The sequence below is a fragment of the Cebidichthys violaceus genome, unplaced genomic scaffold (genome assembly GCF_023349555.1).
Source record: "Cebidichthys violaceus isolate CVI_PGR_0920_01 unplaced genomic scaffold, fCebVio1.0.p SCAF_3, whole genome shotgun sequence".
Taxonomy (NCBI): Eukaryota; Metazoa; Chordata; class Actinopteri; order Perciformes; family Stichaeidae; genus Cebidichthys; species Cebidichthys violaceus.
This window is the reverse complement of record NW_027176483.1, coordinates 14,369,918-14,386,551: the sequence shown is the minus strand read 5'-3', so window position 1 is coordinate 14,386,551 and position 16,634 is coordinate 14,369,918. Positions and strand designations below refer to the sequence as shown.

At 42.4% G+C, this 16,634-nt stretch overlaps 1 protein-coding gene across 2 annotated transcripts in view; it reads right to left on the bottom strand.

Moving 5' to 3' along the window:
• Positions 1-311: 311 nt before the first annotated feature.
• The window catches only part of trim44 (tripartite motif containing 44), a 41,372-nt gene continuing 25,049 nt past the window's right edge, over positions 312-16,634 (bottom strand). For both annotated transcript variants that reach the window (XM_068723291.1, XM_068723292.1), the window contains one exon: positions 312-1,710. In XM_068723291.1, the coding sequence (XP_068579392.1) occupies positions 1,626-1,710 (85 nt within the window). In that variant the 3' untranslated portion in view covers positions 312-1,625. The remainder of the gene's footprint in view (positions 1,711-16,634) is intronic.

Below are 16,634 nucleotides of genomic sequence, written 5' to 3'. Positions count from 1 at the left end.
ACCCCAAAGAGCTCTCCCGCTCCATCAACCCCCCTTTGTTTCCACACCTACTATTCCCAGTCCTATCTGGATGAGCTCCTGCTTTGCATTTTGATGAAGGAGAAGTAGAAGTGCTCCCCTTCCCGAATCCCGTCTTTACAGCACTTCATCTCTCCTCCCGTCTCCATCCATCGTCGCATGCCTGCGAGGTTTTTTGATATTAGTGTCTTGGATGACTGATGGTATTCAGGTGCCTGTAGTGTTTTGCAAGAGAAAAATAATGCAGGAATTGTTCCTAAAGTGAAAATATGAATGTCCTCTTCAACATCCAATATAAGAAACTGGCTGTTTATTTATAGATTCAAGACAAAAAAACAGGAAATATCAGACAGTTAGACTTATGCCTATTGTTACACTAGAATAAAGACTGAGCCCTTTGGAGTCATTTCAATAGGTTGTTGACACACAGACATTTCCCCTGGGTGGGTATACAACTCTCAGTGCTTCTTAGTGCAACGCTACAGCACAGTGAAGTCATGTTGTTGTCAAACATGTCCCACATATGATGGGTGACACCACTTTCAATTTTGAATTAAAGGCAACAGAATCAATCACGTTAAAAACAAACTGCTGACACGGACAGACTTGCGGCGGTACATCATGAATGAAAGCCACGGCTGAGTGGGTCAAGGTAGAAAGTGCGTACACTCGTCTGGATTGCAATCTGTCATACCCTGCAGATTGGCCAGGAGTAATGAGCCTTTACATTACAGTGCATAGAGAGCTGATACTGCTGGAGTGCTATTTTGCACAGTCAAATTACAGTTCGATTTTCACCTAACAAAGACTCAGCAACATTCACCAATCGATAGGCGTCGAAATGTCCCCCGCTTCTGATAAGAGATCTGACAAGCACACAAGGAAGTGTGCTCAAATCAACAAGCATAAAGAATCAGCGGGTAGGGCAGAAGGTGAAGGCAACAGGATGATGGAAAGTACAACATTATAAAACAAAAGCTAGGGACACTTTTTTTTTGGGGCTTTTTTTGTCAACATTAAAAACATAACACCTAAAACACCTTTGTAATATTCTCTCGATGACGTAAGGCATTGTGGCATCTGACAAGAGTTCCCTTTTTATACCCAAGGATTGTTCGAATGTTTGTCAAAACGACAGAAACAAAATGATATAGTGCATAAATGAAGTGTGAAGAGAACCGCGCTGCAGAATTTCCAATTTCTGACATCTGTCGGGCTTAACAGATGCTCGGCTGCCTACCCAGGCTCCTCTCTGAGTCAGCCGGACTCACCAGTAAGCCAAGGATCCGACTGGCTGTGGAAATTGAGCCTGATGGTAATTGATTGCACGTTACTTGTGTGCTTCAATCAAAGAAAGTTAGTAGCTAGTGAGGAATTTAAAAAAAAGTTTAGACACAAAAAAGACGTGGCCATCCATATTTGTCACATCAACCCTCTTCAAGGTCAACTCACTGCCAGCAGGCAGCGCGAGGGGAGGGGAAAGGGGTAAAAAAGGAGACGGCTGACAGAGAAAGAGAGGGCCAGCCTGACAGCTCAACCGGGCTGACGGCTGGCTGAAGTAGACATTGAAGGACGGGTGAATGTAGTAGGAGTCTGGTCTGCTGGTATCAGGGGGCGTGGCCCATGGATGGTCCAGAATCATTGTCGTCAAAGTCCCGTGGGTCCATGGGGTCTGCCCTCGGCTCTGGTAGCCTGGAAAGAAAAAAGGACAAAGACAAATGATACCCTTTTCCCACCAAAGTAAGTGTGTATATGTGGTTTTGTTAAAAAACCCACTAAGACTTCAGACTCGCCTTCAAACTCAAATCAGAGCTGGTGATTGTTGTGGAAAGACTACCAAAGAAGGTTTTGATGAGTTTCACTTTGTTTCTGTAAGTGTGTTTTACAAAGACCAGAGAGGTCAATGATCACTGTTGCTTGACTGGAGTCTGATGGCTTTGAGGAGAGTATATTAACTGCATGTTTAGTATGTTAATAAATTATAATATTTGTAATGCGTGTCAGGGGAGAAGATTAGCATGTCCACCTGGGTGTCACGTTTCCATCACTGCCACTCAGAGCTGCAGAAGATAAAAACCTGCTCATACAGACTACTGTCGAGTCATTTGTCCAGATGTTAGTGGGGTTTTTTTGTCCAGTGGGAAAGTCTGAAAGTCCTCCAACTCTTCTCTCTTTCACATACACACACCCTCTCACCATACACACATATTATGGAAATATAATAAACCTTTGTGAAATGTAATCAGCTTCAATCAAGCTACGCCTTAAGTAGAAATCATCCATTATGTCGGTTTTATATTAGCAGCTCTGCGGTGACAGAGACAAAGTGATAGCTAAATTGCAGGGACCTGTAGCGATCCGAGTCTGGCTGATAGATTCAATTTCACTGGAGACAGTCTACACTAATCATATGCTCTAATTGGACAATGTCGTAAGGGTGATGGAGCTCTGCTCCTCCCCGAGATGTAACTTCTCTCATTCCACCCTCCCTCCATCCATCTTATTATGATTTTTTTCCCCATGCATCCATGGTACATCCATTTTCAAAACACTGTGTCAGCATGTTTTTTTCTAAACACACACTTACCGTATGGGGATGCTGTTTAAGTCAATGAAATTCAATTCCCTTTAGAGCGATGTCATCTAATTTCACCACTCAAATGTTTCTTTTAAAACAATCACTTCCCATGACCTTGGACAGCTTGTTTGCATTTATATATTTGAGAATTTATTGTCATCTATCGCAGCAAGAATCAACAAATAGTATTCCGCTCAAATCTGTGATGTCATACGGATGAACAGTTTAAAAAGGGGCACAAACTGGAGTAGAAGTTAAAGTGAACTGCTACGGCAGCTTGGTTTAGAATCGCTACAACTTCAAGTTCAGTGTCAGAACTGACAGCATTGTTACAAAATTAAACTGCATTTGGATGTAAAAAAAAAAAAAAAAGGACAAAAAAGCGCACCGTTATCCGTTTGTTCACTGTCAGTTAAGCAGCTACTCAGCATGTAACCGCAGTGCAGCTGCTTTGCACTTCATGACCAGTAAAGCAACAGGTTATTTACATAGAAAGCAATATTAACGCCTAGACATACTGTAGCAGTAGCAAGACGAGACAGCAAGTCGTGATGCAAAACCGTTAGCTGTACAGTACATGTTGAGTGTGAAATGTTTATCAGTTTTAGTTTAATGTGCAGTGGCCAGAGCTAGGGATGGAAAAGACTTTCAAACCTTATAATAAACAAATGGCATTAAATGAGATAAATGACTGTCTGTCAACTTACTATCTATAATGCAATATGTGAATGAACCAGTCGATGTGTTGTTCAGGATATAAAACATTTCTGTTCAGAATCCTTTACATAAGGAAGTGGTTCATTGACACACTCTATAGAAACTCGATTGCCTGTAATATTCTGCCGTCTGTATCTCCTGTCACTCCCTCAACAACACATATCCGTCCATCTCTGCCTCTCCGACTCACTTGCTTCTTCACTGTTCCGTTTCTCCCCCGTTTTTCTCCCATGCTGTGTGCAGCACAATATTTGAGGAAAAAAAAAATCTTCACGTGGGTTAATAGGCTGCGATATCTTTCAAAATGTGCTGCTCCCCGAGTATTCCTGTCTGACATACTTCTGTTGGCAAAAACAAAGAGCTGCTTCCTTTCCCTTCCTGCACGTCCTTGAGGAGCGCAGCATCACAACAAAAACTCTCACAACAAGGCACACTCATCAAAGAGCAGCCACTAATAATTTCACACATAAATGCATGCAAGCGCAGGCCTGTGCAGCTATAAGCAGGCGTAAAACATTTTGATGAACTGTTGGCCTTTCAAAACTTGATAGATAGACTAGATAGACTCTAAAATGCCTTGTGGTGAAGCTATAGACAACACTTTTAGGTTTTAACAAAGCGGCAAACGCACACATACAAACACACTTTGACATCAAGCGCCAACTTATCAACCGACTGCCAAAAGAAATAATGATGTGTATACACACGCATTCAGGATAAACTGCTGTATAGTTATACCATCTCTATACATCTGAGACATTAATAATTCAAAAGTGCTGCTCCCATTCAAAACCGTGGCACAGTTACCACTTGTACTTTCTGTAACACACAATTTTTTTACTCAGCATTCAGATTGTCTACAGGCTGGTCACACGTTATTGTTAGCACAACACATACAAGTCTGCATTGAGTTAAGCTCTCTCACAGCTCCCTGCTGTCTGACATGGTGTTTGGGGCAAAACGTTGGCAGACTTATTTGTGTAAGGCAATTTCATCTTGCATCTCCAGTCAACCAAAACAGTCACCCCCCGCTCTTTTTAAAAAAAAAAAAAAAAAAAAAAAAAAAAAAAAAGTAATTACAAATATATTTATGTCACAAAGCGAGGCCTCCACTATGGAGGCAAATGAACTATTTATATTCAAACGGTCCTGGCTAAGCCTTAGGACACATGGATATAATAACTTATTTATTCCACCCACAGGAAAAAAGGCCATTACGAGAGAGAGAGAGAGAGAGAGAGAGAGAGAGAGAGAGAGAGAGAGAGAGAGAGAGATTGGGGTTGTTGGGGTGAAAGAGCTTCAACATGCAACAAAATGTCAGTGGGTGGGTGATAAATTCCCTACAACTTAAAGCCCTTGCTTTGTTCTCTGTCTGTTCATCTTCCCTGGCCTAAGTATAAGATCACTTTGCAGTGTGTGTGTGTGTGTGTGTGTGTGTGTGTGGGTGCGCCCTGACGACTGGGTTCTTTCCGCCCATGACTTATTCATACGCTTTAATGCAGTCGATGTATTATTGATTAGGGTCGATCATTGCCTCCTCCCCTTGGTGTGACCATGTCTTGCGGACAGGGCTGAGCTGAGGGGCTCAGATGCTGTAGCACACCCTGGCTGCGCCTTCTGGTTGATGGATGGACAACAGCCTTGTCGTGCGTACATTTGGAAGACTGTGTGTGTGTGTGTGTGTGTGTGTGTGTGTGTGTGTGAGAGAGATAAGATTTTAAGATAGGACTGAGAGACTAGAACAAAGCTAATCTTACTAATGTCCCCTTTCAGAGTGAAACAGAAAAAAGTTTCTCCAATAGCCCTAAAATGAGCCCATCACTCATGGGAGAAAACCTCTGGCTCCCTATGAGGAAAACAGAGGGCGGGAGCGTGCAGGATGCTGCCTAGACTTTGACTTTTGTCTCCCTCACTCTATTCCTGTTTTGGCCTCGACCCGTGCGGCTCTCTGGGAGATAGGAGGAGGGAGGGGTCTCTGCCCCTGATTAAGTTTCAATTCCCTGCTCTTGGCAGAGAAGCTGCAGGACTCCTAAGTCATCATCCGGAAAACACTCCCATCATGCCGTGGCAGCCTTGCCAAATAAATCCGGCCTCATTGCCATATGAATAATCATACTGCAGGAGCTTGGATATGCTGAATGGGTTTGAGGTGTGTGTATACAAAAAAATGGAGAGAGGGGAAAAGGGAAGAGCTGAAGAGCAAACTGGGGGTTTCTGCGAAGAGAGTGAGGTTCTTCTTGATTAAGCAAAGATGTTGAGTGAGAATGAGGCTGTGTACATAGCGCTGGTGGCAATCATCCTCGGGTGAAAGTAACTATTGCCATTTCCATTTCCAAACAGAGGCGATGCCATCAAAGCATACTTTGTCACGTAAGACGGCAGGGCACATTCCTCAGGCCCTGGAGACCTATGAGGTTTGGTCTAATGAGAGAGGATACTTAATGATACTGATAGAGCCCACAAGGACTCTTCCCCTTACTCTTCAGTGAAGCAGTGCACTCTGCCACTACTTAATGAAGTAAATCCTGTCACTTCTGCAGGATGATTTAACACTATAAACAGCTTTACGGCACGAGATGACTGCGATATGGAAAAATAGATCAAATGAAGGAGTAAAAGAGAAAGTAAAAGGGTCGTAGAGCATTGATGACGAGAGGAAGGGAAAGTAAAGATAAAAAACCCAGCTATGGTTGGCAATCTAATGTAAAAAAAAAAGAAGAAAAAACAGACTGCTATTATGAGTACTTTACCTTTGATGCGCTAATGCTCTGCTGGATCTAACTGGCCATTGTCCTGGAAAGGTTTACATCTGCCATCTTGTCTGCCAACTTCCCCTCCTCTCTCTATGGATTTATGCTCTTTCATCTGACAGCTCTGTCGAGGGGAGTGTAATTTAGAAATAGCCCATGCACACACCTTTCATTAGGAGCAGCCCTGTGATCTTCCCAACACTTTGCACTGCAATGATCCTTCCAGCTAGGATTTGAGATACGGATGTATCCTAATGAGAGGACATGCGACGGGAAAACCGAGGAGGGCAAGGCAGTAACATGAAGAGGCGGAGTTAGACTTCAGGAAGGAAAAGGAAGTTTATCAGAGCATCCAGGAAGGTACAGATCAGAGAACAAAGGGAGGGGAGCGAGAATGTTGACAGGAAATGACAGCTTGTGGCTGAGACAAAAAAAAGGACAGAGCTGATGAGCGGGAGTCATGACTAATACATTTTTCAGGACTTTCTATTAAAGCTCCATTGTCACAGATTGGTCGGGCCATGATCTTATAAGGTGCTCTGATACAAAGAGCACAAGGAGAGCGCTGCCAGGGACACAGTCATCAACAGTCTTGTTCATATGCGGCTCCAAGTTTAAGAACTTTCAACTCCTGAAATTAGATGTAGCTACTTCACAAAGGAGACAATGTAGGGCTGTCACCTGCTACTGCAACTCTGTAAATTACGCTGTATAAAAAAATTACAAACCAATTTCCTTTGTGAATATATTTGCACAAAAAGCCAAACAAAAGAGCTTTTGTTCATTGCTGATAATTGAATCCTCTATAGAAAAAAAGTAAGAGAAGCCTTTTACAGTTAATCACTTTTATAAAAACAAATAGCCTATTTTAGACATTTCAATTGGGGTTAATAAGTATGTGTGGTGCTGAAACTCTGCCTCAAATGATACAAAATTAGGCTAATTTAGCAACTGATACAAAAAAAATTGGCATTGTAATTCCTCCAGGTGCTATGACCAATCACTAAGTCTGAGAAAGAGTTAGTCACAGAGTTAGCTAGTCACACGTGGATGTGCAAATAAATTGGGAGTTACAGTGTGCGTACCTTTAGTTATATTTTCCTTGCTGTCTTCTTGTGGCACCTGCCAGCAATGGTTTTTAGATGTGTGTGACCGCTCTACATTGGTTGTAATTCCTCCAGGCTCAACATTTACCAGGTCTGTGTCTCCTGAAGAGCTTAACACTGGTTTTAATCTCGTCTTAAAGACAGGACTTCAAGTGTTGGAGACTCTCGGCTTTGAAGCACAAAGATGCCTCCTGCGGTAGGCTGGAGGTTTGTGCTCCAGTCCACAGTTTTCACTGTTATATGCATGGACATATACACTGTATAGATAACCTGAATATGATGCCTTCTATCATTTTCATTTACACTAAAAATGTATTTCAAAATGGTTTACAGCTAAAGGACAATACTTCAGGACATTCTAATTGTAGCTGTTGACAGTGTGGCTTTTCTGAACAGCACTGACCCTGGCTCCTTACCTCATAACTCATGTTTATCGAAGCTTTGTACTATTACAAAAAAAGCGTCCTTGGCTAACAACACATTGCAAGTGCCGTTCACGCCGGCATCTTGTCCTGTTTAGACTGCTTGTAGCTCTTTATTCTCAAGCATCACTGCAGCCCATTCAAAATGCAGCTGCTCAGGTTTTTCACTGCTAAAAAGAAATAAACAAAGAAAAGCAGGTTGCCCCGAATCTTCTGTCGCTTACTGTAACCGCTATTTTTAAAATTGACTATTTTAAAATGTCAGTGATTACTTTCAAAGCATGACTGGGTCACAGACCTTTGGACCACATATGAGCTGCACACACTGTGATCTTTAGATGAGCACTGTCTGATTTTTACAAAGCAGACGGCAGACTATAAGTAACCACGATCTGCGATCAAGGCTTTGATACTTTACGACAACACGCCTGAAGAAATCAGGTTAGAGAGGTGAGCAGAATCTTTCAAGTCACTTCTATAATATGCTTGTTTATTGTGTAAATTGTTAGTGAGGACTTGCTTTTCCATTTCTTTGTCTTTAATAATTCATCATTGGCGCAGTGCTGGTTTATTCTAAAACCTCGGTATAATACACCATCTTGCTCTGGTAACAAGAGTTTCTGTATGGCAGACAGTGAGTGTGACAGCAGTTATTGGGGAGTGAGGACTCTATTGAGATTCCGTGGCGAGGTGCTGCTATGCGGGCACAGGTGGTACCAGCTCTGCAGGTGCTGGAGGTGGATGGCAGAAAGGATGGCTCACAGCTTGGATTTTATGACTCACTGACACACAGGATGATTAACTGATGCACAGGAACATAATGAGAGGCGTAAATCTGCCTTTCAAAGGAATTATGTGACAGTCAGGGTCACAAATAGGTGAAATGCTGTCGCAGGCTTGATGGAGGACACTACCCAAAAAACATGGAGGGACTGTTTTTGTAATTTAATTTTTTGTTTGTCATAAAAAAAAAAAACTTAACACAAGAACAGTTTTGGTTTGTTCAGATTTATCAACCAGAAGGCTGTCCGGGAACTTTCCTCCCTAAGCAAAAATTATGGCCGTGTCTAATGTTCTCAGATGCAGTAAAACGCACACCCACATACTGTGCAAGCCAGATACACACACACACGCACGCACACACACACACACACACACACACACACACACACACACACACACACACACACACACACACACACACACACACACACACACACACACACACACACACACACACACACAAACAGTATAGGGATTCATAATGTTAGCAATTTGCCTTGAGACAAAGAAAACAACCACACCACTGTTCTTCCTCCATGAGGTGGGACTAGAATCTACACGGGTGTCAAAGCCCCCGGAGCATTATAATGATAAATCCGTAAAATTTCTTTATAGCCCGCATCTGTGCAGCAACCCCTGTTGAGCCACAGTCGCAGCAGTATTGGCTTTGTATACATGGTGATTTATTGGGCCGAGGAGTTTCTTTTCCCAGGAAATATCACCATCTATATCCACACTGACCACAGCAAACTGCACACACTGAAAAATAAATACTGCTCCAATTTAATATCTGAAGTGACAACCTGACCAAGCCGGGGAAAGTGTTATGTTTCATCTTGTCAGTTATGAAGCAGGTCTTTTTGTTTAGTTCATTTCAATTTGTGTTGGGAATGTTCAAATATGCACAAATGTAGAATACACACCTGCATTTACATGAACTGAATTATTGAGTACATCTGAATGCCTGAAGCTGTGCGGAAGAGAGTGAAAGAGACTGACCAAAAGAGAGAGCCTACCATCATATGATGCACGTTCTGAGCCGACTGAAGAATCGCGACAAACAGTGACAGTCTGCCTCTTTCAGAGTCACTGGTCTATTCATACTGTTCAGTGGAATTGTCTTCACACTGAAAAACAATGCAACACCCTGTGGTGTTTCCATGCTGTTCCAAAGACGTAATCAGTTCACGAAGGAAGTGAAGAGACAAGGCACAGCAACAGACAATGCATCATGGTACAGGGGACAGAGAGCTAGGGGAGGTTTAATACGAGTGCAAAGCGGCTTATTCATCAGAGCAAAATGGGAAAAAGCAACGATAAATCCATTTTATCGTCCACCAGATGCATCGCCTCAAGTAGACCCCATTCGAACTCGTGTTCACACATGCCATTATTTTGAAATGCGCATCGGAAAGTGCGGCGCACACCACTCCGACCGAGGCTCGCGTGCAGGCGTCTATTACGCCAAGAAGGCTTTCTCCTGCGCACAGTCTGCGAACAGTGAGGCGGAAAGGTCGGTGGAGCAGAATAAAATACTGTGCTGATGTTCAGCCAATCAGAATAATCACACAGGTTCATCTGCGCTGCAGCAGGTTTGAGGAGCTGGATGAATACCGTATCCCTCCATGAACTAATTTCCTGCTCACTCCGACGCTGGTACCTGCCGTTAATCATACAGAGGAATTAATGCAGAGCCATTCAAGTAAGAGCATTAAACCACTGTAAAGACTCAATCGTACATCGGCTCATTTAGAGACTTAGCAATTTGTGTGACCAAAGGGGGCGATTGAGGAATTAATTGAGGAGAACTACAGCAATCCCATTCATGTAGCCCACAAAAATGGAAATGCTCATTAGAATGAATGTGGAATTAAAATTGACCTGGACATGACGGTATGCATCGTCACTCGCTTTATGACTGCGTGTGGACCATACTTCATTTAAACCTCCCCCTCTCACTGAGATGCATTGTGACAATCAACAATTATCCTAAATAGCACACCCTTGTGTAGGCACAGGACTGTGCCTTCCATTTCCAGAGCCATTATACTCTTGGTTGCAAATTAAATGGCATTGAATGACGTTAAGAAGATCCCTTAGAGGAGAGCAAGGAGGAGATAATAGAATCACCTTAATGCTTCCCCACTGTATAACAAAGAGAGATGGGAGAAAGGACAGCCATGTTGGATGTGGTCTGCTAACAAGAGGTTTAATTTTCACGAGGATATACTGTGTCATTTCCAGGTATTATTCATTCGACATGCTCACAAATGTGCAGCAATTCATCTTTAAAACACAGTCAAAGTCATTCCCTTAAAGAAACCCAAGAGGTTTCGGGATAAATGGCTCACTGTGGTCTACAACCATTGCCTTCTCTAGCGATACAAAGTGAATGTTACCCTCTGATGTCAAACTGAGCACAGTTTGAAGAACACAGATGTAATAGGATGCAGTGCTTTAAAAGCTCGGACAAAATACTGGTTGCCAAAGGGAGAGAACGGTTCTACAACACTGCTAAAAGCTTAACTGATGGTTTAATAACTGGAATGGACCTAAACAAAAAACCGGAACATTTTTGCAAAAAGAGAAATACAAATCTTATTTCTTGAGTGGCTGCCAACCCTTTCCAGTGTCCCTAAGCAAAATATATATATATTGATACAAATCAGTGAAGCATTATTAAACACTGAATCACAAGCTGCACATCTGGCCAGATGCCAGTCACTGATGTTAGAGCAGCTACTATGGTAACATACGTCACACATATCAATGAGTCAATATTCTTACAGGACGCTGACATAAAGTACAAGTGACATGAAGAGAGACTGTGTTCAGTTCAGCTTCCTGTACAATACTGTAAGACACAAATGAAAAGTAAATACAGTGTATGACAACTCACTACCTTTCCTCTACGTTTAAATAAACTGGGATAAACTGTAGCCAATTGTCTTGCAATATGTATTGTATAATTATATTATCATTGTGGACAACATGCCATGCAAGTATTAAAGCACGAGTAAGTTGTGATTTCCACACCTACACAAGATAACACATCTCATGAGTGGTTTACATTAATGATAATTCCTTCTGCACAAGCTTCAGGCCCAAAATAATGTGAAATACCACCATACATAAACTCTTGCGCAACACTTGTCATGTTCGCCAGGGGATGAACCCTTTGCATAAGTAGCAACGTTGCCTTTCCTTTGGCGCCACTCTCAGGCCAAAATTTAAATTGTTGTCATTTTACTGGTAAGAATCTAATAATAGCGAAGATGTCTTTGCATGTTGCCCCCAAGCAACACATTTGTTTTCTGGAGTGTAAAGAGCATTACAGCCTCACAAGCAACTTCTTATAATGCAGTTCTTTCTCAAACACACAAGTGCATTTGTACTCCTCCTGATTTTAAATTCTTCTTTACTCTTATTTTCTTGCTGTTGTTGTAATGACCATTTCCCCACGCAGAGTAATCTTATCTCCTATTACATTCCAGTCTTTATCTGTTCCTCTTGCATGTGATTAGGGATTTAATTCCCACATCTTCAATGTATAAATGCTGCATCGGAAAACCTTCTCTGATTAAAGCTGATAACCTGGTTTGTCAGATCAGTTATCTACGGCTACTAATATTAGGCCTACTGAACCCCCATATCTCAGACACAGCCAGGCTGATATTGCTTCATTATACCGGTCCCAGGTCTGGGGATATCTCATAATTGCCAAGCAGAGAAAAACTTTCTTTTCCTGCATATTTTTAAAAAACATGCCAACTTTAAATGCAGACTATGTCTTTGGCTTAAATTGAAATTTCTCTAGTATCTAATACCTCTTTGAAAGTTGAATCTCAAGCCCACAAGAGTGAGAAAGGGAGAGGAAAATACATTGGAGAGATAAACCTTTATCTGTCCTTCGGAAAGCACACGGCATCAGCTTATAGTTAAAGAATAGTGAGCACCTTCTGCTGTCCCCATTCTCCCTTTTACTTAAGATTTCTTTCCCTATTTCCTCTTTTGTGACTTCAACTTGGGTGTAATTTTGTTTCCATGGTCCATTCTCTGGCCTTCATTATGCCCTGTTTCTACCTTCATTTGACCACGACAATAATGCCTTCCCCCCTCTGCCCTTTGTTGTCTCCTGAGGCACCATTGAGCCAGGGTTACTGAGGGGCGTTCTTCTGATCCCCACAGTCAGTCGTGTGCCCACTGAGCTGGCTCTGTCCAACGGCCAGACAGCCATTATGAAGACTGACTGGCCATGGCAGCGCCTACACACTTGGCAGGCTGGCAAAGCTGCCCCCTGTTGCCTCTTTCAAACTACCCCCTTCTCCAAAAGTAGAATGCCGGCGCCACCTTAATCAGGGAACTGCCCAGGTGCCCAGACCGGCTGTCTCAGAATCTGGATTGCTCTGGAGAGATTTTAAAATTAAAAGCTTGTTTACGCCACACTTGAGGCAATGAAAACCGACTCCTCTGTCTGTACTCTCCTCTATTAGAGATGGAGAGATGTCAGAGAGACGAGGAGGAGAGAGAAAATGAGAGTGCGTCTATGAGACAGAAAAAAACAGACAGAGTTGGAGAAACAGGCTGGCTATTAGGCAAAGCCTTCTGTCACATGAGAAGTTCCCCACCCTGCATCCACACCCCATCATCCAGGCCCTCGGTGTGAAGGACACCCAGACAGACAGCCCAGAAAACCTGGGCTCCAGACTGTCACAACTCTCATCTCGGCTGATAAAAGTCCTGTACGCCACGCCACGCCCCCCCCCCCCCCGCTTTTTTCCTCTGCAGAATGTTAAAATCACAGTGGAATAACGGACTTCCTTTAGGATGCAGCACAAAGATCTTCCTCTTTTCGACAAACAAAAAGATTAACAGTTATGATCTCCACCGCAAAATCAACTCTACAGAAAAGCTTTAAATGCAAATTTTATGCTTCAATGCAAATGTATAAGCACCAGACTTTACAGGCGGCACTGCACAAACTGAAGCTGGTTTGGGCTTTATTAGTCTGGGAAATGTTGTTGTTTTTTTTCTGTAGAAGCAGCATAGTTTGATGCAGCTCAGCATTGTAACACAGTGAAGACAGGAGTTTGACAGCTCCCCAGTGCTGCCTGACTAATAAACTTTTTATGTGCACTAATGCATCCTGTAAAACATCAGTCATAAAAGTCTGCCTTCTCCTGAAGGTGACATGCCCCTATCGGATTTCATTTCTTCATTAATGCCCAACCTTGGGAATTGGATCTTTATCTGTTATCATAGGTCGAATACAAGCCATCATTTATATTTAAAACACGCACATGTCTATCCATATGTGGACAAAATTCACAAAAAAATCAAAAGCAATGCTATATACTGATGAAAAGCAACAACCAGTGAGCAATTGTCTGGTTCAAAAGAGAAACTCAGACGTGCAGAAAAAAGCAATTCATTTTCCGTTCACATCCCTCCCTTCACAGAACAACGCTGGATTAAGGTGATTTTGTAAAGTGCATGCTAAATCTCCCATTAGGATCCTGAGGTAGTTAAATCCCAACCATCTCCTCATTCCTCTCTCGCCAATACTATAAATCTACACGGTGACAGGGCTTGTCGTGAAGCTGCTGAATTATACATGCCAGCCTTTGCTCACTCCCCCTTCCCCTCACTGGGAAAATAACTGAGCACAGGGACAGCCTGTGGACTGGTAGAGAGAAGAGTGCCCTGACAACCGCCCCACTGAGCCCTGAGACACGTGATGTGACGTTGCTGTTTCCAACTGTGGAAGGGTGATGTTTGCCAATGGTGTGTGTGTGTGTGTGTGTGTGTGTGTGTGTGTGTGTGTGTGTGTGTGTGTGTGTGTGTGTGTGTGTGTGTGTGTGCTGTATCTGTGTTGACAGTTCATACCTAGGGCCAGAGGTTTGATAAGGCACTGATTCATTGCCCCTTGGTTTAGCCTGCCACTATCATTCTCCTACATCTCCACCAGGCTGAAATCAAACCGGTAATTCCCCCGAAGGCTAACACACTGTGCTTGTGTGTGTGTGTGTGTTTGTGTGGTTAAAGGGGACATATTAGTTGAGACAGTGTGATATGTGTGTTAAAAGCATCTTCCTGTCCATGTGGAGAGACAGTTCCCTTCTTCTTTCCATCTTTCCACTAATTACCCTAACTGTGCAAGTGTGTGTGTGTATGAATGTGTGTGTGTGTTGTGTTCATGTTTTTCTACAATGAATAATGAATGTTTATACACAGTGTGACATCTTCTGAGTGCTTTTACTTGTGTGTGCATGAGCATTGCATGCATGATAGGGTGGAAGGCAAAGTTTCTACATATCAAGTATGACAATCTGCCTTGGGGATAACACACTGAGAGCAGAAGTGCCTATGTGTGTGTGTGTGTGTGTGTGAGCGAGCGATTTTATGGATTCTACCATGTTCTTGTTCTTTGTAATCTCATTATTATTTGACACTTTGGCAATGTCTTGTAACATTCATACCAATAAAGCATATTGAATAAGAGAGAGAGAGAGAGAGAGAGAGAGAGAGAGAGATCGGAAATGGGAGAGGGAATATGCAAAGAGTTTCCAAAGAACCTATTTTCCCTGTTTGTAAATCATTTCCTGACAAGATACAAGACAGGAGACGAGGGGGCCCTAATTGCCTCGTCTCCTTCCTGTTACAGTATGTCATCAGCCTTACCCAAGCCAAATAATGTTATTCCCAAAAGCCAAAAAAAAATATCTCACAAGCACCCGCACATTGTCTACAGCGTGCAACATGACCATCATACCAATTGGCTGATCGGCAGTTTCCCCAGGTGGTTATTCTGATTGACAACATTGACGTTTGCTGATCATTACAGTCCAGCTGCTAAATGTTCAGATCGCATAATCTTTTCCAAAGTACCCAATGAAAGCTTGCCTGAGAGTGCATAAATTGTTGAAATGAGAACAATGACAGTCCGAAGACAAAGAACACCATTAGTGGTCGTCATACTACTATTTTTAGTCACGCTAAACGTGTGGCTCCAGAGATGGCAATGTTGGTCTGTCTGTCAAGCCCTTTGGTCCCGACTGAAATATGGCGCCAACTACTGGATTAATTGTTGTGTACGGACATTCATGGTCTCCAGCCGATGAACCCTGACTTTGGTGATCCCCTGACTTTTCCACACGTGCCACCATGTGGTTAAAAATGGGGTTTTGAGTGTTTACGTTTAGAACACCTATTGCATAGAGTCTAATGAGATACAGACATTTATGAACCACTTATAGTTAATTGTAATGACTTCTCTCAAACGATCGGTCAAAATAATTTTTCAATACTTTGTATTATGAAAAAATCCATGCAAAACTAATGACATCCACATGAGTCGCTACTGTACTTTGTGTTTGGCGGCAATTAGCAAATGTTAGCATGCTTATAAAATGCTCTATAAAATGTTGATGTATCGTCATTGTGAGCATGTTATGATTTTAGCATTTAGCTCAGTACAGCCTCACAGAGCTGCTAGCATGTCTGTTAACTCTGTGTTGTTGTCAAAAGAACTTACTTTGAATTAATATCTAATCAAAATGTAAGCATTAAAAATGTCTTTCATTATACAAGAAATATCACGTTTTACAGTCAGAGAGCAAAGATTCCTTAGACATGGCTTGTGACTGTGGCTATAAAAATACTGCTCGTGAATCACAGAATTGGAACTAGAAGGTCATTTCATTACCGCTACAGCAAAGCTGTACCTCGCCAGATGTGCTTTGACATGTGATTGAGATTAAAAAAAGAGAAAACCCACCACATCTGCACCTTCAATGTAGCGATCCGAAAGCTGCCATCTGCCAACTCTCTTCATCACTGCACTTCCTCGATCACTTTCCTCTCACTTTCTTTTTTGTCTTTGTCGCTTTCTTCTTTTCGAATAATTGGACCGACCGACACCCACACACACACACACACACACACACACACACACACACACACACACACCAGAAGTATCACATTTGGATTTATTTATATATTTCTGATACCGAATTCTCACTGCTTCCTCTTAACAGAACACACAAACCGCAGAGGCGTCTACGACAACGTGATTATTAGATGGGACAGCTCGAGAAGTCTGGATAGGTAATTCAATGAGCAGGTGCAGAAAAAAAAAAATAATGCACAAGTCAGGCTGGGAGAAAAGGAGTGCAGTACATAGAAACTGTTCTGTACTCATAAATAATGAAGTAGATAATAACACATCAACACATTTTACGATGTGACATAAGCCTGACAT